This window comes from Hemiscyllium ocellatum, chromosome 3 (assembly GCF_020745735.1).
Source record: "Hemiscyllium ocellatum isolate sHemOce1 chromosome 3, sHemOce1.pat.X.cur, whole genome shotgun sequence".
NCBI lineage: Eukaryota > Metazoa > Chordata > Chondrichthyes > Orectolobiformes > Hemiscylliidae > Hemiscyllium > Hemiscyllium ocellatum.
Window position 1 is genome coordinate 16892341 of NC_083403.1, and position 26707 is coordinate 16919047.

Below are 26707 nucleotides of genomic sequence, written 5' to 3' on the forward strand. Positions count from 1 at the left end.
CCAATTAAGTACGGCAGATTTCTTTCTATTAATGACCATGATGAATCGTTAGGGAAATATTAGTGGCTTTTGACAATCGATCATAGTTTTATGGTTACCATGGGTAAACAAGTTTTTATTTCTAGATCGCAGGGGTTGACTTTAAATTCCATCAGTTGCTGTGGTGGGATTCGAATCGACCTCTTCACAGCATAATCCCGGCCTCTGGATAACTAGTCCAGGCAGATTACCATAAATCAACATCTCCTCACGGGGGGGGAAAAGGCTATGCAGCCATTTGAAAAACAGTTTGAGAATTTGAAGACTGAAGCATAGTTCAACTAGAAGCCAATGCAGCTCAGCAGGTGAATGTGACTTGGTGAGAGCTTAAGAATGTGGTCAGCGAGTCAGATTGTATTGGAATAGTCAAGTCGAGAGGTTGAAAAAAAAAGCATAGATGACAGTTTCTGCAGCAGATAAAAGGTGAAACAGAAGTTGAACCTATTGGAGTTATGGAGATGGAAGTGGGCAATCTTCCTGATTATTTTGCCATATGGTCAGAACACATTTGATAAGACAGATTTTTAAAGACTCATTCACATACTTTTTGAAGTTTAGATGTTGGGTGCATGCAAATACATTTCTCAGCCATAACGCAAGGCATTGCTACAGTTGTAAGATCAATTATGTCCCCACCCTGCCCTAGTTTCTATCCTTTCAAAATATTCCATCCAAATTAGCCAACTAGTTCAAGTGGTGGCACAGTGGTTAGCACTGCTGCCTCACAGCGCCAGAGACCTGGGTTCAATTTCCGTCTCAGGCAAATGTCTGTGTTGAGTTTGCACATTCTCCCAGTGTCTGCGTGGGTTTCCTCCTGGTGCTCCAGTTTCCTCCCACAGTCCAAAAACGTGCAGGTTAGGTGAATTGGCCATGCTAAATTGCCCATAGTGTTAGGTGAATGGGTAAATGTAGGTGAATGGGTCTGGGTGGGTTGCTCTTCGGAGGGTCGGTGTGGAATTGTTGGGCTGAAGGGCCTATTTCCCCGCTAAATAATCTAATCTATTTAACTCAATTCTGAGTGATGCCAGTCAAACATGCGGTCCCTACATCAGCAGCTGCTTACTGCAAGGCAATAATTAGGCTCCTGTGTGAAAACTGTTCTGATGAAAGGTTTATCTAAAACTTTAACCTTTCTTTCCAATGCTAATCAGCAATCATTTCTAATAACTCCAGATTTTGTGTTTGCTTCTGACTTTTCATAACTACATAGAAATGTTAAATTTGTTACATTAGCTGTTAAATAACTATTTAGGAACAGGGATAGGTATTCAGCTCCTTCAGTTTGTTCCACCATTCAATTAAATCATGGCTGGTCTGTGGTCTAACTCCATATACCTGCCTTTGGCCCATATCTCTTAATACTTTTGCTCAACAGAAAAATCTCAACTTCAAAATTAACAACCGAACTAACTTCTACTACTGTTTGTGAAAACCTCGCCAAACATCCGCCAGTGTGTGTGTAGAAGTGCTTCCTAACATCTCTCTTGTTCAGACTGCTCTTTTTCTTTAAAGAAAAAGAGGATGCCCTCAGTTCTAGAATGTTCAACTACTGAAAATAGTTTTATTGAGCCATCTTTGTGTGTTAATGTTGTGAAAACTTCAATGAGATTACCCCTTAATCTTTTAAATTCTAGAGAAAACATGCTTAATTTGTATAATCTTTCTTTCATAATTTAACACCTGAAAGTCAGGTATCTATTTAACATTGTTATCAATTATAGTTTGATCAATAAGTGATACCTGTCAGTGTCTCCATACACAACATGAGCTCCCCACTTCTTTGTCTCATTGACCAGCTTTATTGCACGTTCAAGGGTCTCTCTTGCTTTGAGAACAATGCTATCACCAATCTGTTTAAGAAATTGAGAAATTATTCTTCCATACAAATTACATGCCAATGAATTAGAAAATACAGAAAATGTCTGTACAAAATATTTCAAGTGGGAGCGTGTTAAGATGTAATAAACATTTCAAAATACACTGAAAATTAAAATTTGGACTTAAGTGCTCTGATAGTCAAACTAGTAAGAGGAGATTCAAATCCTTCAACCTCTCAGATCCTAAATTTAAATGGCAGTTAAAACTTGTGTGAAATTCTAAAGTCTTCTGGAAATTACATCCAAGGTCCTCTCTTCCACTTCTTTTTGCAAGACTGGCTTGTTACATTGCACACATCCTTTAAAAGATTGAAATACTGCCTTTTACTGCATGAAGAAAATGCTGCTCTTGCATAGACTTTGTTTCCCACTTGCTGCACAGCCTAGCCAAACACTTGTTACTGTTAGAGAATCATATACCTGCATTGACTCTTGCTAGAACACCACAAAATTAATCCCAATTTTAAATATACTCAAAGACAGCTTCCACAGACACATTTTCTGAATAAACAAACTCTCCTCATCCTAGTCCTGAATGGCATCCTCTTTTTTTTTTTAAATGACACCCCTTGTTCTAGATGCTCAAAAGGAAACAAACTACTTGCTTCTAACCTTTTTTTTGAGAGAAGTATTTTGTAGGTTTCAATTAGATTACCACTCATTCTTTGAAATTCCAGAGAAGTGTGAGGTGATAAACTTGAGGGGACTGACAAGGTGAGAGTGTAAATCATGAAGGACAGGACCCTAGGAAATGCTGAGGACCAGAGAGATCTCGAAAGAAACTAGACAGGTAGATCAGGTGGTTAGTAAGGTTAACATCTCCGGGACACCTGCACCAATCAACCCCACCACCCTGTGGCCAAACATTTCAACTCCCCCTCCCACTCTGCCGAGGACATGCAGGTCCTGGGCCTCCTCCGTCGCCGCTCCCTCACCACCTGACGCCTGGAGGAAGAACGTCTCACCATTCGCCCCGGGACCCTCCAACCCCAGGACATTAATGTGGACTTCACCAGTTTCCTCATTTCCCCCTCCCCCCAGTTCCAATCTTCCAGCTCAGCACCGTCCTCATGACCTGTCGTACCTGCCAGTCTCCCTTCCCACCTATCCACTCCACCCTCCTCTCCGACCTATCACCTTTATCCCCACCGCCATCCCCCTGTTGCACTCTTAGCTACCTTCTCCCCAGCCCCACCCCCTCCTCCTATTTAACTCTCCACCCCGGAGGCTCCCAGCCTAATTTCTGATGAAGAGCTTTTGTTTGAAACGTCGATTTTCCTGCTCCTCGGACGCTGCCTGACCTGCAGTGCTTTTCCAGCTCCACTCTAATCTTGACAGCTGTCATGTGTTTGCCCAACAAATCAACTGACCTAGGTTGCCCTGAAGCATTATTATCACCCTGCGTCTTTATGGGTGATAGAGTATGGAAACAGACTCTTTGGTCCAACTAGTCCACTCCGACTATGTTTTCAAACTAAACGATTCCCATTTGTCTGCGTTTGGCCAATATGCCTTCCAACTTTCACCATTCATGTATTTATTCAAATGTCTTTTAAGTGTTGTAACTGTACCTACACACTTCCTCTGGCAGTTCAGTCCACACATAAAACACACTATAAAAAGAGTGTAAAAAGCTTTGTCCTCTCACCTCAAAAAATATGGCTCCTAGTTTTGAAGGCCCCCATGAAAGGGAAAAGACTCTTGCTACTCACCTGACCTCTGCCCCGTATGATTTTATAAATCTCTACAAGTTCACCCCTCAACCTCCTACAGGCTCCAGTGAAAGATGTCCCAGCCTATTTTTAGAACTCACACCCTGCCATTCTGGCAACACTCTGGTAAATCTTTTCTGAACCCTCTCTAATTTAATAATATCCTGCCTATAGTAGGGTGACCAGAGCTGCGCACGGTGCTCCCAAAGAGGCCCCACCAACATCTTGTACAACCTCAACATGAAATCCACTTCTTTTTTAAAAACATCTAGTGGTGAGTGTGTGAAATGAAATGCCAGTGGATGAATCATGTGGATAGTTTGAGTAAAGGTCATTGAAGTGTTCTGCTATCCTGCTGCATCCAATCATGAGTTGTGGTGGACAATTAACAACTCATTGGAGGTGGCTCCACAGAGATAGCCAGTGTCACTAATGGGGGAATCCAGCACATCAATGCAAAGGGCAAGACTGGAGCATTCACAACAATCATGGATGATCCATTTCGGCCTCAAGAGGACCCCAGCATCACACATGCCAGTTTTCAGTCAATTTGATTCACTCCGTGTGATATCACAAAACAGCTGGAGGAAGGCTTCTGGCACTAATACGGACTTGCTGTGCTCAATGTGCCGTGACACTGACAAAACTGTTCCAGTACATCTACAGCACTGCACCTATCTGACAGTGGAAAATTGTCCATGCATGCCCTATACACAAGTAGTAGGACAAATCCAACCTGGCCAATTAATGCCCTAACAGTCTCCTCTTGATCATTAATAAAGTGATGCAAGCAGTCATATGTATTGCCATTAAGCAGCACTTGTTTAGCAATAATCTGCTCATTAATACTCCAGCAGGGTCACCCAGCTCTTGACCTCATTATGGCCTTGGTTGAAACATTGACAGAAGAGAACAATTCCAGAACTGGGCAAAAGTCCTTTTCACAAGAGCAAGGAGGTTACAGGGAAAGGTGTTAGTTAAGTTACAACTGAATTACTGCACACAGTTCTGGTTATCACATTATAGGAAGGATATGGCTGCTGCCATAACCCACTGTGGTAGCACATTAGAAATTGAGCCCAGCTATTCCCAGCCTTGTCACAGAACTTAGTGATTTTATAAAGTAGGCAAAGTTTCCCAACTTACCAACTTACAGACCTTGAGCGTTAAAAAGCAAAGACCAAGTTTCTGGATCGAACAAAAATCACTATTTATTTTAAGTAATTAGACTAGATGTAGGCAGACATTTATAACCTGTATTCATATAATATTACTAATTAAAACCCTAATCCCCTCAAACTCCCCTGAACAGAGGGTTAAATAGATTATGGGCAGAGGGAAAAAAAAACTGAGTTCCTTAAGTATTAAAGTGATTGTTGACTATAGAGAACAGTGACAGGCTACAACTGAGATGGGGAAGAACTGAAAATTTTTCTCGCTCTAATATTTCTTGATCCAAACTGTTCAGTCACACAGAAACCAATGTTGTTACTAGAAAGCACAAAGGTGTTGGTCATTGATAACTAGTCACTAGCCCAATGAACTATTTATTGGAAATAAAAGCTGTATTGTACATCTCCTCTGTTCCAAATTGTCTACAACTGATCTCTTCAATCACTGCTGGGTCAAACAGATGTTTACACAATGTCTGGCCTGGATGTCAGCTCATTTGGTTTTCAAAACTGCAGCATCCTCACCAAAACACTGGTTTTAGAACAGCTCTCTCTCTCTCTCATATTTCGGTGCAGAGTTTAGTAAAAGAAAGATAAAACAGCACAGTCATTACAGTGCAGAGGTGATTCACCAGGGTGTTGCCTGGGTTGCAGCATTTCAGCTTTGAAGAGAAACTTCTGGCAGTTTCCCTTAAGGCAGAGAAGGTTAGGTGGGTAAGGGGGAGAACCTGATGGAGGTGTACAAAATTAGGAGGGCCTACAGTACACAATACGAAACATTCCCCTTAGGTTAGAGATCAGTAACTGGGGAGCCTAGATTTAAAAGCAGGAGGTTCAGAGGTTACCTGGTCTAAAAGTGTAGAAAAGATGGAAACATCACAACATTTTGGTCGCATTGAGATGAACACTCAAAGTGTCATCGCAAAAAAGTCTATGGGCCAAGTGCTGAAAAATTGTACTAGAATAGATAGTTGCTGATGATTGGTGTAGATACATAGTCCAAAGGGCCCCATTTCATGTTGCAGAACTCTGCCCGTATAACAGAGGGCCAGGTTGTCCAAACTATCAGAGGACAGTCCTGCCACAATGGCAACAAGCCTGGTGAACTATTGCTGCACTCAGAGTCATAGAGATGTACAACACGGAACCAGACTCTTCCATCCAACTCACCTGTGCCGACCAGATATTCTAACCTAATCTATCCCATTTGGCAGCACTTCGCCCATATCCCTTTAAACCCTTCCTATCCACATTCCCATCCACAGGCCTTTTAAAATGCTGTAATTATACCAGTCTCCACCACTTCCCCTGGCAGCTCATTCCATTCACACACCATCCCCTGCATGGAAAGGTTACTCCTTAGGTTGCTTTTAAATCTTTCCCCTTTAGTTCTGAATTCCCCCACCCAAGGTAAAATACCTGGTCTATTTACCTTATCCATGCCTCTCATGTTTTTATAAATCTCTAGCCTCTGGTCACCCTTCAGCCTCTGATGCTCCAGGGAAAACAGCCCCAGTCTATTCAACCTTTCCCTCTAGCTCAAAACCTCCAACCCTGACAACATCCTTGTAAATCTTTTCTGAATGCTTTCAAGTTTCACAACATCCTTCCAATAGGAAGACCAGAATTGCACGCAGTATTCCAAAAGTGTCTTGCACAGCCGCAACATGACCTCCCAACTCCTGTACTCAATGTACTGACCAATAAAGAAAGATACTAAACACCTTCTTCATCATTCTAACTACCGGAGACTCCACTTTCAAGGAACTATGGACCTGCATTCCAAAGTGTCCCCTGTTCAGCAACACTCTAAGACCTTACCATTAAGTGTATACGTTCTGCCCTGATTTGCCTTTCCAAAATGCAGTCCCTCCCATTTAACTAAATTAAAAATCCATCTGCCACTCCTTGGCCCATCTGATCAGATGCTGTTGTACTCTGAGGTAACATCCTTCGCTGTACACTACACGTCCAAATTTGGCATCATTTGCAAAACATACTGTTTCACATCCAAATCATTTACATAAAATGAAGAAAAGCAGTGGACCCAGCATCAATCCTTGTGGCACAAATGGTCACAGGCTTCCAGTTGAAAATCAACCCTCCATCACCACCCTGTCTCCAACCTTCTAGCTAGTTCTAGAACACAGAACATTGAACAGTACAACACAGTACAGGCCCTTTGGCCCTCAATGGTGTGCTGACCTTGTATCCAACTCTAAAAATCAGACTAACCAACATATCCTTCATTGTACTAGCTTCTGCATGCCTATCCAATAGTCGCTTAAATGTCCCTATGTATCTGACTCTGCTACCATTGCTGGCAGTGTATTCCACACACCCAATACTGAGTAAAGAACCTTCCTCTGACATCTCCCCTAAACCTTCCTCTAATCACCTTAAAATTATGCCCACCACGGTGGACATTACAGCCAGGGGAAAAAGTCTATGACTATCCACTCTCAGGCCTATCTAGTCCACCTCTCATCCTTCTTTGCTCCAATGAGAAAAGCCCTAGCTCCAACAGTCTTTCTTCATAAGACGTGCCCTCCAGTGCAGGCAGCATCCTGGTAAATCTCCTCTGCACCCTTCCCAAAGCTTCCACATCTTCCCTATGAGGCAACCAGAACTGAACGCAATATTCCAAGTGTTTTAACTAGGGCTCTATAGAGCTGCAGCATAATTTCATGGCTCTTAAACTCAAAACTCCCCCTGCTAATGAAAGCCAACACACCATACGCCTTCTTAATAAACCTATCAACTAGCGTCGCATCTTTGCGGGATTTATGGACGTGGATGCCAAGATATCCCTATTCCTCACATTGCATTCAAATTCGACCTTCCAAAGTGAATCACTTCACACTTCTTCAGGTTGAACTCCATCTGCCACTTATCAGCCCAGTTCTGCATCCTGTCAGTGTCACGTTGCAACCTACAACAGCTTCCACACTATCCACAACTCCATTAACCTTTGTGTCATTGGCAAACTTACTAACCCATCTTTCTATTTCCTCATCCAAGTCATTTGTAAAAGTCACAAAGAGCAGAGGTCCCAGAACCGACCCCTGTGGAACACCACTGATCACCAAGCTCCAGGCTGAATACTTTCCATCTAGCACCACCCTCTGAATTCTACAGGCCAGCCAATTCGGTATCCAGACAGCCAGATTTCCCTGTATCCCATGTCTCCTTACTCTCGGATTGAGCCTACCATGGGGAACCTTATCAAATGCCTTGCTAAAAATCTACGTATACCACATCCACTGCTCTACCTTCAATGTGTTTTATCCCATCCTCAGAATTCAATAAAGGTTGTAAATCTGACCCTCACAAAACCATGCCGATTAGCTTTAATCAAGTAATCATAAATCCTGTCTTGCAGAATCCTCCCCAATAATTTGACTGGTCTGTAATTCCCAGGATTATCTTATTCCCCTTCTTGAACAAGGGAAGAACATTAGCCATCCTCCAAACATCTGGTACTATTCCAGTGGGCAGTGAGGACGCAAAGTTCGTTGCCAAAGATACAGCAATCTCTTCCCTTGTTGCTCATAGATAAGTCCCTTGGGCCAGATGGAATATACCCTAGGTTTCTATCCTTATGTTTTTCAAAGTATTAAGCACATCTTCCTCAACATCAACTTGTTTCACGCTGTCCTCACAAAACGTCAAAAGGCACCTCAGAACGGAATACTGAAATAAAGTATTCCTTAAAAGGACCTTCCCAACCTCCTCCAACTTCAGGAGCAAGTTCCCTCTGATTGGAGGGAACTGTCCCTAATTGGCTCTAACCTCACTCTGGCCATCCTCCTGTTCCTCACATAAAAGTGTAGAAGGCCTTGGGGGTTTCCTTAATTCTACTTGCTAAATCTTTTTCATGCCCCCTTCTAGCTCTCCTCAGTCCATTCTTCAGTTCCTTCCTGGCTACACTGTAGCCCTCTAAGGTCCTATCTGATCCTTGTCTCCTCAACCTTAAGTCAGCCTTCTTCTTCCTCTTGAAGAGATGTCCCACATGCCTTGTCACCGAAGGTTGTTCTCAACTTACTATCCCTTCCTTGCCTCAGTGGGGTAAACCTGTCCAACACTATCAGCAAGTGCTTCCTAAAGCTGTTGTGCATTTCCCAGTGTTCCCAATTTAGGTGCTCCAGTCCTGCCTAATAGCATTGTAATTTCCCCCTCCCCCAATTAAATACTTTCCCATACCTTATGCTCCTATCACTCTCAATGACTATAGTCAAAGGTCAGTATAATTCTGTATCCAAATGGCTAGTTCTCCCTGTATTCCATGTGATCTAACGTGGCTGACCAGTCTACCATGAGGAACCTTAATGAAAACTTTACTGAAGTCAATATAGATCGCATCCACTACTCCACCCTCATCAATCCTCTCACTCTATAGCAATAACAACCCTCCTGAGGTAAGGAGGCCAAAGCTGCATACTGTATTCCAGCGAGGTCTAACCAGGCTTCTGTACAATTGGAGGTAAGACTTCACTATTCTTGTAGTCAAATCCTCTCGTAACAAAGGCTACCAATCCACTAGCCCAATAATTTGCTGCAATAAATTACATATATCAAACTAATTTTTTTATATTTGCTTACAATGTTACAGCTTAGAAATATGTCATTCTGGCTAAGTTACTGAAAGCTTTAAGTTACTGAAAAAACATACGCAAAATTATACATGTGCAGTCCACATTTGATTAAATTGAAGGTTTTTAATTCATTTGCAATTGAAAAATCTTGCAAAAATGTGCATTCTAAGTATCATTATAGTACCTCAACACATGGCATTCTTCCAGAAAAGTTAGCAGCAGTGTAACCATAAGTGAAGTTGGCAATGAGTTTTAGACCCAGCTGTCGAGCATGAAGCAGTTTCGTAAGGGCATTGTCCTTCTTGTGGGCTTTCATTGCGTGTTTAACCATTATTCTGGTTTTCAGTATCTCTTCAAGCATGCTTGGTAACACACCTTTCCGCACAGATGGCTACAATAACAATACAATTACACATTTGTGAAAAAGCTGAATAGAGAGAAACATTTAAAACCTTTCTTCACACCAAAGGAGGTCGTCAACCTCTGTTTTGTAGTTTTCTTTCATTTAAATTAACCCAGAGACAAACAAATGTAACTTGGAAAGTTTACAGCCAAAATATAGACTGTTCATTAAACAGATCTGTGCTGGTGTTTATACTCTTTTCCCTCTTGATTTAACCCTCTGTACATCCTTCGATTTCTTTCTTCATGTGCTTATTGAGCTTCACCTTAAAATATTATTTCTCTCAATCATTTGTGGTAATGCATTCCACATTCTAAACAAATGTGCATAAATGAAGTTTAGTTAAGTTTTGGCCTCATATACAAGCAGGGACATTTATGTGTATCCTACCAAGCCCATACCGATTTTGAAAAGGGCCTCATATTCACTTGGAGACACAAGAAACCTAAACTGTTTGGTCTTTACCAGGCTAATTAAAAGTTATTTACTGCCTGCAGAGCTGCTCCTGTTTGGTACTCTGCAGGAGTACATGGCTGTTTCATGCTAGAGATAATTCATTCTCTTATTACAGGGTTCCTTAGGAAAATATGTAAGATCAATCTGTTTTTGGCATACCTGCACCATATAAACCAACATTTTCCTAGCTGCCATCAATTCTGAAGAGGGGTCACTCAAACCGAAATGTTAACTTTGTTTCTGTTTTTGTTTTGGACTTACAGCAACCACAGTTCTTTTGGTTTCAATTAACCAATTTATGGTGGTCCAGTGGTCAGCACTGTTACCCCAGAGCACAAAGGACCTGGGTTCAATTCCAATCTTGTCTGTGTGGGTTTCTACTAGGTGCTCCAGTTTCTTCTCTCAGTCCAAAGACGTAGAACTTAGGTGGATCAACCATGCTAAATTGTCCCATAGTGCCAGGGATATGCAGCCTAATAGAATTAGCCCTGGTAAATGTGGGTTCATAGTATAGGGTGGGATGATTTTTGGAAGGCCAGCACAGATTCAAATAGACCAAAGGCCTTTATCAGCATTGTACTGATTCTATTTCTGCACAGATCTTTTAAAAAAAAGAGGAAAGAAGCACTCTTCACATACACCGCTTGATGTTTAGATATTATTATGAAAGCTTCAGAAACAGTTTTAAAATAAATTTTAAGATGAACAATTAACAACAGGTGACATTCATGGTTCGAAACTGGGCTACCAATAAACCACCTCAGCTGAAATCTGGTCTAAGAATTAATTTGTACCAGTCTGCTGGATTGGCATCATATCCTCAAACATCCACTCCCTCCACCACTGCAATTCAGTAGCAATGATGTGCATTACCAGAAAATGCACTATAAAAATTCATGAAAGATCCTTAAATAATACTTTCCAAATCCACAACCACTTTTATCTTGAAGAACAAGGGCAGCAGATACATGGTAACTCCACCTCCTGCAAGTTCCCCTCCAAGCCTAAATCAGTGTTCCTTCGCTGTCACCAGGTCGAAATCCTGGCATACCCTCTCTATTGGCACTGTGGGTCAACTTATGCACTACAGCAGTTCAAGAAGGCAGCTCACCACCACCTTCCTAAGGGTAATTAGAGACAGGCAATAAATGCTAGCCAATAACACAAGTCCTATGAATGATAAACGTGAGAAAAAAGTGTGATTTGGTTTCAGCTCACTGCAAAATTATCTATGTTAGCTACAGCACCTTGTAACCCAGGTATTCCAATCAATAATTTTAACAATAGAAATGCATTCTTAATATTCTTAGAATCACTTTACAACATATTACAATTAGTTTTACCTTAAGTACTACTATATATTGAGCAGTCTTTAACTCATACCTTAACAAAGGCCACTCCATTTGGTGATATAGTGATGTCATTCCAAAGCCGGTGAAGCAACTCTGGAGGCACTTTCTGGGAAATGCAGCCAAATTTAAATTCTTCATCTCTGATAAAAGAAACAAGGACAATTTTGATTTTATTCCTGGTAAACAGGACATCAAGTGCTTCACTCTTGCACTACCAGTGTGTGACCATACTTTCTCCAGGAGACAGATCTGATGCATGGGAGCCAGAGAGGAGCAAAGTCAAAATGAGAAAGTAATTACACCTACACCACTCTCTTTCTTATTCTTCCTCATTAAGAGGCAGCAGTGAGACTCAAATTGCAAATGCAAACTGAACTTAGTGTTGAAACATTGCAGAATTCTGGGTGAATGGCAGTAGATTAAACTCCACCCAAATTGTTTTCCTCTCAGTTTTGAATAATCGAGACTGTGGGCTGGGGTTAGTGACAGATAGCCCAGCTGAGCAGAAACATTTTCTCACCTTCATTTACACCAATTTTACACCTCTAACACTTCTTTACCTTTTGCTCTGGGCATCCTCATCAGCTGTTCCACTTGCACCTCTTCCCTCTCTGTCTACAGATTAAAAAAAGATTTTCCAGCTCCTTTCAGTTCTGAAGAGTTATATTGGACTCAAAACATTTACTCTTTCTCTCTCCACAGCTATCAGACCTGCTGGACTTCTCCAGAATTTTGCTACCATCACAAATGATACTTTTGAGACAAATTTCAACCCCTCAAAATTCAAATATTTCAAAGTATAAAACTCCACTCTAGAAGAAACTACTGGCAGACATATTCATCAACAGATTGAAGCAAATATTTTGAAAATTCTAGAGCAATTATTTTAATCATAGCAATGTTGAAAAAGCATCAAAATGTGCTGATATTGTATTGTGAAGTTCCTACAATTTAAGATTAATTTTGAAGGATTTAGATGCCTCCCTTAACAGCTGACATATTAAAATTATATTATTGTAGATATTAAAATCACATATCTCAAAACCCCTACCCAGAGTGACTTCCAATTACAAGGCATTTTGAGTTATAGCCGTAATCCTATAGCACAGAGACAGGCCCTTTGCCCAACCTGGTTCATGCTGTCCAAAAATGTTCATAAACGCTATCCCCATTTACTTGCACTTGGCTCATACTCTTCTAAACCTTTCCTATTCATGTATTTGACCAAATGTCTTTTAAATGTTGTTAAATGTACCGACCTCAACCACGTGCATATCACCCTGGTAAAATTAGTTACCCCCTCAGGTTCTCTTATTTTCTCCCCTCTAACTTTAGTCCTTGATTCTCGAGTTATACAGCAAATCTTCACTTCCTTTTTACTACAAGGTGAACCAACTTCAGTTGCACCATTATAGAAGGTTGTATCACCTGCTATTTAATTCAAAAGAAAATAAACATTATATTACAGTCTGTGTTAGTAGAATATGAATCTGCAGCGGGCTGCAGTAGATTCTGTTACAGCACAATGTGGAATAAAAATTCAAACTACTCCAAAAACAAAATAGCTGTAACATGACTGGTTTAAACATCATTTTATTTTTCTGAACCATCCGAATCTAATCTCCATTGAGTCTAGTCGCTGTTCTAATCAACTCAAAATACAATTATATTTAGTAAAATGTCTTACTTTCCAAGGTAGTCAATACTACCCAGGCACGTAGAGTAGCAATAGTTGTAGGCTATAATAATAGAAGGGTACAGGGACTGAAAATCCAGAACCAGGACAGAGTTGCTATAGAAGCGAGATTCGGGTTCCATCACAAGAGGAATGCACTGAGGAGCTCTCATGTGAGATCGCTGTTGAATACTGGGAGTTACAGCAATGTAGTTCATTGGCTTGGCAACACGCAGCATCATGGACTCCACACGATACTGCAAAACAGGAATGCAATACAGAGAATTGGTCAACCAGAACAAAAAAAAATACTCTCTCCAGTCGTATCTAGTTTCTTACTTGTTCCTCCTTTGACATGAAAAAGAGCTGATTAACCAGACCTCGCATTTTTACAGAATGATGATATTCTTTGTCAGGCTGGGCCTCAAGTGCTGGCAGATATTAGACAAACAAGAGCCAATGGATGTTATGTACTTGGACTTCCAGAAGGCCTTTGATAAGGTGCCACACAGGTGGCTGCGGAGTAAGATAAGAGCCCATGGTGTTAGTTGCAAGTTACTAGCATGGACAGAAGATTGGCTGTCTGGCAGTGGGAATAAAATGGTCCTTCTCAGGATTGTAGCTGGTGACTAATGGTGTTCCGCAAGGGTCAGGGTTGGACCACAACCTTTCACTTTATAAATTAATGATCTAGATGAAGGAACAGAGAGCATTCAGGCTAAATTTGCAGAAGATACAAAGATAGCTGGAGGGACAGGTAATATTGAGGAGGCGGGAAGGCTACAGAAAGAGTTAGACAGGTTAAGAGAATGGGCAAAGAAGTGGCAGATGGAATACAATATGGAAAAATGTAAAGTTGTACACTTTGGTAGAAAGAATAGAGACAGACTATTTTCTAAATGGGGAGAAAATGCAAATCTTATGTGCAAAGAGATTTAATATCCTAGTCCAGGATTCTTTGTAGGTTAACATACAGGTTGAGTCGGTAGTTTAGGAAAGCATATACACAATGTTGGCATTTATTTTGCAAGGGCTAGAATATAAAAGCAGGGATGTACGTCTGAGGTTTTATAACACTCTGGTCAGACCACATTTAGAACATTGCACAATTTGGGGCCCCATATCTCAGGATGGATGTCCTGGCCCTGGAGCAGGTCCAGACGTGGTTCACGAGAATGATCCCAGGAATGAAACATCTGAGGAATATTTGAAGACTCTGAGTCTATATTTGATGGAGTTTAGAAGGATGAGGGGGAAATCTAACTGAAACTTAGAGTACTGAAAGGCCTGGATAAAGTGAACAATGGGAAGATGCTTCCATTAACAGTACAGACTAGGACCCAAGGGCACAATCTTAGAGTAAAGTGAAGACCCTTCAGAACGGAAATGAGGAGATAGATTCATCACTCTGGCTGAAGTAGTATGAAATTCATTGCCGCAGACAGCTGTGGAGACCAGGTCATTGAATATATTTAAGGCAGAGATAGATAGGTTCTTGATTGTTAAGGGGATCAAAGGTTATGTGAAGAATAGGGTTGAGAAACTTATCAGCCATAATTGAATGGTGGAGTGGACTTGATGGGCTGAACAGCCTAATTTCTGCTCCAATGTCTTATAGTCTTATGTCTGGCCACAGATATGCTCCATCAATTAACACCTCGGTACATTCCCTTTCTATAAAGCTTCTGCCCTGAGCTGCTGCATCACTGCTTGGTTCGGGAATTGGACTGTCTCAGATTCAATGGATAGCGAAGACAGCTGAGAAGATCACTACAGACACTTACATCCCACACTACATCACAAAGGCTAAGAGCATTATGGAAGATCCCACACACCCCTCACTCAAACACTTCTCCCTCCCACCACCTGACAGAAGATACTGGAGCATTTGGTCTCTTCACGGCCAGACTGTGCAACAGTTTCTCATCAGGCTCCTTAACTCTGTATGATTGGACTCTTTTCCTTTGGAAATTCTTTGCACAACATCATTCTAGAAGCAATGTCTATTAATTATCATTTTTTTATCACATTGCAATTTACATGTTTGGTACTTCTTATGCACTTTATGCTGCCCTTTGTATGATCACGTAGTTTGTGCTGTCCATGTAGCATCTTGGTCCTGGAAGAAAACTGTCTTGTTTTTAAACTCTATCAGTTGTATATTAGATTAGATTAGACTTAGATTAGATTAGACTTACAGTGTGGAAACAGGCCCTTCGGCCCAACAAGTCCACACCGACCCGCCGAAGCGCAACCCACCCATACCCCTACATTTACCCCTTACCTAACACTACGGGCAATTTAGCTTGGCCAATTCACCTGACCCGCACATCTTTGTGACTGTGGGAGGAAACCGGAGCACCCGGAGGAAACCCACGCAGACACGGGGAGAACGTGCAAACTCCACACAGTCAGTCGCCTGAGTCGGGAATTGAACCCGGGTCTACAGGCGCTGTGAGGCAGCAGTGCTAACCACTGTGCCACCGTGCCGCCCACTATGGCAGAAATGACAAATAAAAGCTCTTCTGACTGTCTAAAGCCCAGCTGATTTTATGCTGATCTTGTGTACATCAAGAACAGCTGATCTCCACTGAACCTAGGAATAAACTCAAGTATCATATGATGTGGAGGTTCTGGTGTTAGACGGAGCTGGACAAAGTCATACGTCACATGACACCATACGTCAAACCTGATTATTTGACATTACAAAAAAGTTTGGAGCACTACTTCTTCGTCAGGTGAACAAGACTTCACCTGATGAAGCAGCAATGCTCCAAGAGCTATGATTTCAAATGAACCTGTTGGACTATAATCTGGTGTTTTGTGACTTCTGACCAAGTATTTTAACACAATCTTGAACACAGTTCAAACCCACAATAGGCAATTTAGTACTAGGTTTGGAAGCAAGTTTACAAAGGAAGACATTAGTGAAGTCCTCCAACTATTTGATTTTTACTTTGAGAATTCTGCACTCAAACAAAGGATAAATTCCCAAGTTTAAAAATGACACTAATTCAGGGCAGATATAGCAATTACAGAAGAATAAAACCAATATGAGCATCATTTTCCTTCTAACAGAAAGAAATTGACTCAGCCTGCTCAACTTGAGCAAGTCTGAAACAGATCAAGGTGACGCTATTTTTCAATGCGAAATTATGAGCAATTTTTACCATCAGCTCACATCTAATAAAAATTGGGTTCGCCCAAAGAACACAGCAGTACAGCACACTCTACAACCCACTAAACTTTCTGACACACAATAGTTTCCTAAATTAAAAACTTTGCAATCCCTAGCCCTCTATCCTCCACTTATCTGTCAAAACGGCTCTTAAACATTGCTATTGTTTCTGGTTCCACACCTCCTCTGGCAGCGCATTCCAGGCACTTACCACTGTCTCTGTAAAATCTTGCCTCTCAAATTGTCTTTTAAGCCTTCCCCCTTTTTACGTTAAACTAAGGTGGTAGCTCATCACTGTCTCAAGGACACCTAGCAATGGGAAGTAAATGCTAGCCTAGCCTAGCCAACACCATCAACATTCACTGAAAGAACAAGTGATTTACTGGTCAATAGAATACACCATGTTGCAGTGTTAAAGGACACTTTCATTATTTGATCAGTCTTTGCAGCAAGGTGGCAATATTTCTCAGTGCTCAGGTAAATTTCATCTTGCTCAATGCTCACACCAAGTTGTCTGCAGCTTTTAGCTAAACTGCACTCTCAAAACAGGCATTATCACTACATGACGTTCTAATTAAGTGTTTATTTTTCTGGTCAGAGATTGGAAAATCAACATGCATTTTTCTTTAGTAAACTGCTCATAGAAACATCAATCATATTCCCTAAATTTATGAAGTTTTTAACCATTTTTCAAATTAAGCCAAATGACCAGGAAAATAAAGTGTAATTAGCATTACTATGTCTATTTATATTATTTACAAACTGCAGCTGCACTACATTTTTGGTGAAGATTTTATACATTGTGACCAATACTTTGGGCTTCTACTGATACACAAAGCATACAAATCATTTGCAAGCATTATATTAAATATTTAATGATTTACTCATTTCAATGCGTACTTTTAGCTATGGAGGTCTTGGATGCAGGGTGAAGGCAACTAAGTGAGGGAAAGCAAGTTTCTTACATTTGAAGATCACCTTTATTTCCACATTAATTTCTTAACCAGCAAAACAGAATGAATGGTGTATTATAGAGAAGAGAATTAGGATAAAATATTTCTTTGTACCATAATAGGAGCTCTGCAGTATGAGAAACTTTGATAAGAAAAAGATTGAGGCAGAAATCATTACATTTTCATACAACAAATTTCAATGGATATTTTTAATAGCAAAAGAGGAATACAAAACTTTCAATCATTTTAAAAAGCTGGACAATGAGCCAGAGGACTCCTACGCATGTCTAAAATTCCATAATGGAGTACTTAGACAAATTAATCTTTGAAATTTGCAAGAGCTAATACAAGCGTACTCTACAAGAAATAATTGCATGATGCTATTGTGGAAACTAAGTTCAACCACAAACTTTAACATTCTTTTAGAGTCACTTTGATATCAAGCAAAATTCATGCTGCTCCAAAAAATGTAATGTTAAGAATAATGTTTGATCTAAACTATCTTCAGGAGCACCACATCCTAAATAACCACTGTAACTGTGTGAAGAATTCCTAATCTTTCACGGAAATAGATCAGAATTTTAAAAATTAATCCACAGCCAAAAGTCAAGTTATGTCTTCTTAGCATTTTATCATGCAACATTAAATTTGCACTGTGTCTTTGTGAAAAGCAGATTTTTTTTGAAAACAAAATTATGCCTTAAACACAAATCTGGATTGATTCATATAGTACCTACACAGATTTCAAAAATATTACAGTTTAATTTCATACAACAACATTGCATGGAAAACATTTGGACAGCAGCAGTTGAAGGCTCTCTCATCACGGTCTGTTCAAAATCAATAGCCCAATGGGAAATAAAACTAAAATACTGGAATTTAAAATATCTTATTGTTAGGGAAAGTTATAGCTGTAGGGATATTATCAGTTTTTCTAGTGGGTAATAAAACAAATTTAATGATCTTATTTCATATTTTCCTATTCATGACAAATTTCACTGGTTTGTAGACCACAAATGCAACTGGAAAAAACGGTAAAATGCTAGGACGATACAGATGTATCATCACAACATACTTGTGCAACGGTATTAAAATGATGTAAAATAGTGATATTAATGTGTATCAGGACTGTTTCTGTATCAGATACACAGCCTGAAAGTTAACTACTAACCTGTGCACCTCTTGTCAGCACATGATAGAACAAGATGCCAAATAATCGTGCTAATTCACTCGTCCTTCCAATCAAATCCAGTTGTTCCAGCAACTGTACGTTTCCACGCACACGGCAAACATAATGGTCAACCATTTTCCACCTACAGTAAAATGAAACACAATGAACACCGGAAGCAGCAAAACACTCCATAAAACTAATATTTATTGCAGCATTAAGGTTACAAAGAAAATCTCACTTGTATCTTCACACAGTCCCAAGTTCATTTTTGTTCAGTAGAGCAATTATTTCTCATTTCAAACAGAAAATAAATCCATCCCCCTCTTTTCTGTTCACCAAGATGGACACTGTAAACTTTGGGATAAATGGAATACTTTAGGGTGAGAGGGGAAGATTTAAAAGGGACCAGAGGGGCAACACTTTCACAGAGAGTGGTGCATGTATGGAATGAGCTGCCACAGGAAGTGGTTGAGGCTGGTACAATTACAACATTTAAAAGGAATCTGGATGGGTATATGAATAGGAAGCGTTGAGAGGGATATGGACCAAGTGTTGGCAAATGGGACTAGATTTAATTTGTTCAGCCTGGACGAGTTGGACCAAAGGGTCTGTTTCCGTGCTGTACATCTGACTCTGTATATTGTTCACTGCAAGTTAATTCCAGACATGAAAGATTTGAAACAAAAGATTTGCCAATACTAATGCCCACTAATTCAGTAATGAGAAAACACTATCTTCAATACTGCTAAATGGACCCAATGTCTAAACAAAAAGGAAGTTATCTGTGAAAGCTCACCAACTGATAACCCTAAGCATGCAAGTTTCTGACCTGCCATCTTGATACTCTGGTTGGATGTGAATATCTATACTACAGAGACAAAGACACTTGTACTCTCTGTTCTACAGAACAAAAGATTTCCAAAAATTAAATTTAAATTTAAAGAAGCCTCAATTTTTAACTAGGCTATTTTCTAAGTTTAACACTACTCACTGCTGTATGTGTATCTCAGTGCTTCAGTTCTCAGGGAATTTTTAAATCTAAGCTGGGTTGAATAACTTGATAAGCTAGACTCTTATATTATGCTTTGAATTGAACATTTGTGAGCCAAAAATCCAAGTTTAATCTAGATCAACACACACAGGCTAACTATTAAAATACAGCTGCAGGGTGAAATTTACCTGTGTACATGAGTCTTATTATCAAACCAGTCAGATAGGACACGACAAGAAAAGAGTGGAAAACGCTGGTGAAGAACATGAAAAGCTACATTCTCAAAAGAGTAATTGTTGAGAGCAACCTGCAGGAAGACAAATTCAACAGTGCACAAAAACTATTGCATTTTATACACAAACCTGGTCATTGTATAAAGTTAATCTAACACGATGTAAATCAAATGTTAAAATAGTTATCAACCCCCTTAATACACAGTAAACACTGAGTAAGTAACTCAGTAATTGAATGAAGATTAAAGTTCTTATTTACAGTTAATAGGGCCAGAGTTTCTTTGGGGTAGAAAGAGAAAGCTTATGAATAAATACAATGCAATAACATTAGTATTTTCCTTTCAGTCTGGCATTAAAAACAAAATGTATCAAATTAAATTTACACAATATATAAAAACAAAGGAATTTAAAACAGAATACTCCTCAACATCACTAATCAATATTAACCAACAATTTTTGGCCTTTGCTCTAAGTCATTTCAAGTATCCTATAAATATATCGCCGATGAATGTGTAACCAACTGTCATTTCAGCTGAATTTTCAATGACTGTGCTTTGAGAAGCCAAGGAATTCAGTTAAAATATTCAGGAGGTTGCAACAAAGACTTTGGAACATAAAAGAAAGATCATTTAGGACACTTTGCTTTAGAGCACAGTTTAGGAGAAAGTCATTATCTCAAAAAGATAAACTTGTTCAAATTTACAATTAGGAAGTAAACCTGTTGCACTCCCGAAACAAAGGGGGAACTGTTCTTTTAGAATCATTTACACTGCAGGAATGCAGCTGTTTGTAAATGAATGGATACCTTCATTTGAATGAATGCTACTATCAGTAAGCATAAGAACTAGCCGCCTATGATATTACTGCCAGTGTGAGGCAATGTTAGATTGTTTTAACGCTTTGTGACTTGTGCAAGAGCAGAGGTTAACACTGTAAACACTGGCTCATAGCACCAGTGTAAAAAGACAGTGACGTAAGGACATGAAATCTAATAACTGTTCTGGGTGTAGGTTTGCTCACTGAGCTGGAAGATTCTGTACTTCTAATAACTGTGCTTTGCACGTTTAAGTTACAGTTTTCTGGTGATTATGAACATCATTTATTGCAAGGTTATTTATTGTGTATTGTAACAATGCAAATTAATATTTACTTTTAAACTCAGAAGTTCCAAATTGAAAGCAGGACTCAGTCAACAGTTAAACCATAACCTCATAACTAATTCACTCACTTCAATGTCCCTTCAGTCCTTTTTCTTCATCCATCTATTGATTCAATTGTGATATAGTTAATGACTCAGCCCAATACAATATTTACTGAATCTATACAATTCATCAGGTCAGGAAGATTCTGATCTTATACTTTACACAAGTGACCAGTTACCTCATTCCTCATCATTCTCCAAACGTTCAGAATGATCCTTCCTGCAACGTTTATCTCCGACATGGCAGTTGCACCAAATTCATCTCTTTCTGTGGCAAATCGATTTTCTTTACTGTCATCTGGTAAAACAAAGGTGAATTAAAATTTCACAACATACATTTAAATTAAAAAAAAATACTGCATACTATTCATATTGTATCATTCCATTATTTTCACACAATGACATTTTGCTTCAAACTCTGCTGACAACTAATAGTACAGAGATGACACCTAACATAGGGACCAGACAATGAGGCTGGGCTATCAATTACATAGTGGTAATGAGGTTGTAAAACAATTAAATGGAAACTTTTTTGGGAGGAATGGGACACTGAATCAGACAATGGGACGGTACATGGGATTCTGTTGCCTCCGATAATTATTCCAATTAAGCCTGCAGTGGGAAGGCCCATGCACAGCCTTCCTGTTCTGCCAACTGAAACTACTGTGGGCAATTAATGCCTACTTAAGTGCCTCATCCTATCATAGCCGATATTCACCCAGAGAAGGTGGGTTCTCTGCAACACTGGAAAATAAACCTTGTGCAAAACACCTGGTAACATTTGAAATTGAGTGGGAACACTCAGTCAGGCATGAAGAGTTGGCAACCTGCCAAGAGCTGTGCCACTGTCCACCTCTCTCCACAAGGTCTACCGCAAGCATCTACACTTATCTATGGCCTCAGCGATCCTGGATCTCGTGTGCCTGCATTACCAACAACAGGGAACCAGCAGCTCTCGGCCGACATGATTGCATCTCCGCTATCCTTGAACCCAGGAAAGACCTCTGACTGTATGATTAAGTGTATGATCGGTATTTAATGTGAGATGCCTTCCCAAAAGGAAAATGTGGTAAGAATTCTCACAGCACTCCAATTGGAACCCTGTAGCCTGCATTAAATTCTGCCCAGAAAGTGGACATGTTTACTAAGTTCAATAAGCTTGAAGAAGTTCAAGAAATACAATCTCCATACAAATGGTCCCACATACTGGTGCACGGTTTTGTGGCTTACATTGTTTGTTCCTACACCATCATTTTGCAATACTGCAGGTGCGAGTGTCAATGGCCTACCTCAGTCTGCAGAGGTCTTCAGTAGATATATTAGTTTTAACTGATATGATTTACTCCATATGATGTTGAGAAATGCCTGGAGACACTGGACACTACAAAATTATTAAGCCATTACATTTCAGCAATAGTACTGAAGACTTGTTGTCCAGAACTACTCTTGCCCCTAGCAAAGCTATTCTAGTACAGCTATAACACTAGCATCTACCAGACAGACAATGTGAGAATCGTCCAGGTATGTGTTGCACACAAGAACATGAACCAACCAACCTACAGTATTACTATCAGACTATCACAAAGTGATGAAAGTGGTCATCAACAGAGCAACAAATGGCATAAAGGTGGGAGTGGGGGAATGTGATATTGTCATCGGGCTAGTAGACAAAAGTGAGGACTGCAGATGCTGGAGATTAGAGTCAAGATTAGAGTGGCGCTGGAAAAGCACAGCAGGCCAGGTAGCATCCGAGAAGCAAGAAAATCAACATTTCGGGCATGAGCCCTGCTTCAGGATCATCATCTTCATAGAACCAGGCTAACACTCTGGGCATATGAATTCAAATCCCATAGTGAAATGTGAATTAAATAAAATCTGTAACTAAAAACCTAGTCTAGTGGAAACTATGGAACCACTGGCTATTATTGTAAACCCCATCTGGTTCACTGAGGTCCATCAGGGAAGGAAAGCTGTTGTCCTTACCTAGTCAGGCCTAAAAGGGACTCCAGACGCACAGTAACATGGTTTACTATTAGCTGCCCCCCGGACAATTAGGGATGAGTAATAAACACTGGCCAAATCAACAACATTATTTTAATTCCCATTCATGAAACAAAGGAATAATCTGCTCACTGACATTCAGTCTGGATTCTGCCAGGGCTACTCAGCATCACCTCATTACAACCATATTCCAAACATGGATAAATAAGCTGATTTGCAGGGGAGTTAAAATGGCTCTGGACATCAAAGCTACGCTTAACCAACTGCGGTATCAACGAACACTAGCAAAACTCTCAATCGTTGAGTCAATGAGAATGGGTGGGTGGAGAGGGGGTGGGCTATTTGGACATGATGGGCTAAATGCTGCACTATTAACAATTCTGATATTTCTGGCACCCTCTCCCCACCACACTGCTTTCAATAAACTTTCTCTGTCTTTCAGATCTGTTCTTATTTCCCAGTTCCTTGCTGCTTGCCAAAAGGATTTAGTCATTTCAGTAGAATCTCTACAAGGGTATCTAAAAAAGCATGAGGGAGAATAAAATTGAATAATAGTGTTAGATGATGTTGGTAGAAAGAGAGATCAAGTGACCAGTTTCTGTATAACAAATTTTATTATTTCATATAAAGTAACTTATTCCCATGCACTGTAAATTTTAAATTATTAATACCTGGAATACGGGAGACCATCCGACAAAGATCAAATTCTAGTGCAGCAGCTCGCTGAAAAAGGTAACTCCAAGAATGCATCTGAACTTCATATCCGAGCAGAATGTCAGGGTCATACCTGAAACAAGTTCAATGATTATTTAAGCACCAATTTATTTATTCAGTCAATCTTTCTACACAAAGAATACAAGATGCAGATCACTGGGAAAGCCATATTTCAGAGAATGAGAAAACATTTGCAAGACACCATTTCCAAGATGCCCGTGTCAGACTGACTTTCAAGCACTCTCTCACCTTGCCTTGAACATAGAGACACTATGTACCCTCCCTCACTTCTTTTGAGGATGGGACAAAGAGTATGTGGATGCGCATGGTCAAAGAACAGCATTTCCAGCAATATCTTCTCCTTCCACTAGCTTCATCCCCACATACCTACCTCAAGTATTTCCACCAGGTACCTAACCTTGTCTGTTTCTTATTCCACATTCACTTGCCACCCCTCAGTTCCGTTCCATTCCATTCCCTTCCCTGGTCACCGCCTCAAGTTGTGAAAATTGTATTCAGCCTATGAGTTAAGACTCTGACTCAGGTCAAAGTGATTCTTATCAGCCAGGGCATGGAGTATAAGAGTTGGCAAACCATGTTGCAGCTATACAAAACCCTTGGTAGCCTGCATGTGGAGTATTGTATGCAGTTTTGGTCACCATACTAATTAGAAGGATGTGGAAGCTTCGGAGAGTGCAGAGAATGTTCACCAGGTTGTTGCCTGGTCTTGAGGGCATTGGCTAGGAGGAAAAGGGTGAAAAGACTAGGGCTGTTTTCACCAGAGAGCGAGAGAGCGAAAACTGTGAGGGGGGGGGGGAAAGAGGGGCGAGAACGATGTGGTAGGAGCCTAGAAAGTACTGCTAGAAGAGATGGTAGAGGCAGGGATGTTGCAATATTTAAGAGGCATCTGGATGGTTACACAAGTAGGGAGGGAATAGAGGGATATGGATAGAATAAGGGCAGTTTTTAAAAAAAGTTTAGTTAGGGCAAGATAATCAGCACAGGCTGAAAGGGTCGAAGGGCTTGTTCCTGTGCTGTACTTCAGTTTTGTTCTTTTGTTTGACTGCCAATTTCCGTTATTGTAATAGCATCCACCTCATCTTTTCTCATACCGCACTGACATTCTACAGATGGCTTGGCTCTCAGTTGTCTTCGTCAACTACCATCTATCTTGTGAACTTTTCTCTGCTTCATCTTGGTCCCCAACTGTTTTTGGTCACCCAGAGTGTTCTGTTTTGGTTGTCCTATCTTTCTCTTTTGTGGGAATGTATCTGGTACAGGTTTAACAGGATGCCCATTGTTCTACTCTATTGCTGGAAAGAGTGCAACAAAATCTTGGTGAGAAAGAATATCTTTCCTCACTATACAGTTATGCACTAATTATAATATTCATACAATGAAACGATTAAGCAACAATAAAAAAAAGGTCAAATGCAGATCAACAACCAAAAGATTAGTATTACTTTGGTGGGCCCACAAGGTGCAAATTACCAGTTGTAAAACAATTACCATGAACATTAAGACAGTATTCCCCATTTCCCTAATTTACTCCCTTTCAAAAGTAATTGATTTGTACTAAAATTACACATCCTGATTGTCACAGCAGAATATAAGTAGGGTAGGGGATACATGGAACAATGCAAAATGGTTAAGAAATTCAGTTATCAAATAATTATAACACAATGATAATACCTTCTAATGTTAAGAATGAGTTCTTGAAACAGTTCCTTCTCATCATTTACATAGGAAACTTGGAGACCTGTGACACCAGATCTAACGAGCAATGGGACTTTGTTCCACAGTCCTGAAATAACACACAATGCCATTTTACACATAGAAAAATGCAACAGACCCCTGAAATTTAGAAAAACACTGCTGCAAAATAGCACTCTAACTCAGATCAGTTGGCATAAATCAGAGATCAGTATTCATAAGCATCCATTACCTCCACCAATACTCAGTAGCAATGGTATGTACTACAGTGATTTCTTCCGTAGCATTCCTGTGCAATTCCGCACTCTAAGTGTTGTTTATATTGCAAGATTTTTCTAAAGTGTTGATGATGTGACTGCGCTCCAGCCAACAGATGTTTTAAAAAGTTTGTGCTTTGGAAACAGCATCACCTATTTGTCAATCACGTTAAAGCAAATTTGCATTTATGAAAATTTGAAAGGGAGGGTACAATCGGCAGTGACAATATTTTAGTTGAATAAAGGGAACTATGGAGCTATGAGGGAGGAGCTGGCCAATGTTCAATGGTGCAATACCTTAGCAGGGATGACAGTGGAGGGACAATCGCAGATATTTCTGGGTATAATGCAGAATCAGTTCATTCCACAAGGAAGAAAGATCCTAGGAGGAGGCAGGGGTGGCCGTGGCTGACGAGGGAAGTTAAGAAACATAGAGTCAAAAGAGAAGTATAACATAGCAAAGATGAGTGGGAAAACAGAGGACTGGGAAGCTTTTAAAGAACAACAGAGGATTACTAAGAAGGAAATACGCAGAGAAAAAATGAGGTACAAAGGTAAATTGGCCAAAAATATAAAGGAGGATAGTAAAAGCTTTTTTAGGTATGTGAAAGAGAAATAAATGGTTAAGACTAAAATTGGGCCCTTGAAGACAGAAACAGGGGAATATTTTACAGGGAACAAAAATGGCAGAAGAGTTGAATTGGTACTTCAGATCAGTGTTCACTGGGGAAGACACAAGCAATCTCCCTGAGGTAACAGTGGCTGAAGGACCTGAACTGAAGGGAATTTATATTTGCCAGGAATTGGCGTTGGAGAGACTGTTAGGTCTGAAGGCTGATAAGTCCCCAGGGCCTGATGGTCTACATCCCAGGGTACTGAAGGAGGTGACTCTAGAAATTGTGGATGCATTGGTGATTATTTTCCAGAGTTCGAAAGATTCAGGATCAGCTCCTGCAGATTGGAGGGTGACTAATGTTGTACCACGTTTTAAGAAAGGAGCAAGAGAGAAAGCAG

General features: G+C 40.2%; 1 protein-coding gene across 1 annotated transcript in view; it reads right to left on the minus strand.

The window, feature by feature from the left end:
- The window catches only part of rev3l (REV3 like, DNA directed polymerase zeta catalytic subunit), a 213889-nt gene that overhangs the window by 38729 nt on the left and 148453 nt on the right, over positions 1-26707 (minus strand). The window contains exons 18-26 of the mRNA XM_060848723.1: positions 25416-25527; positions 23681-23796; positions 21188-21306; positions 19763-19881; positions 18584-18725; positions 13294-13538; positions 11638-11746; positions 9580-9786; positions 1780-1889 (exon numbers count right to left, since the gene is read on the minus strand). Coding sequence (XP_060704706.1) covers positions 1780-1889; positions 9580-9786; positions 11638-11746; positions 13294-13538; positions 18584-18725; positions 19763-19881; positions 21188-21306; positions 23681-23796; positions 25416-25527 — 1279 coding nt within the window. The remainder of the gene's footprint in view (positions 1-1779; positions 1890-9579; positions 9787-11637; positions 11747-13293; positions 13539-18583; positions 18726-19762; positions 19882-21187; positions 21307-23680; positions 23797-25415; positions 25528-26707) is intronic.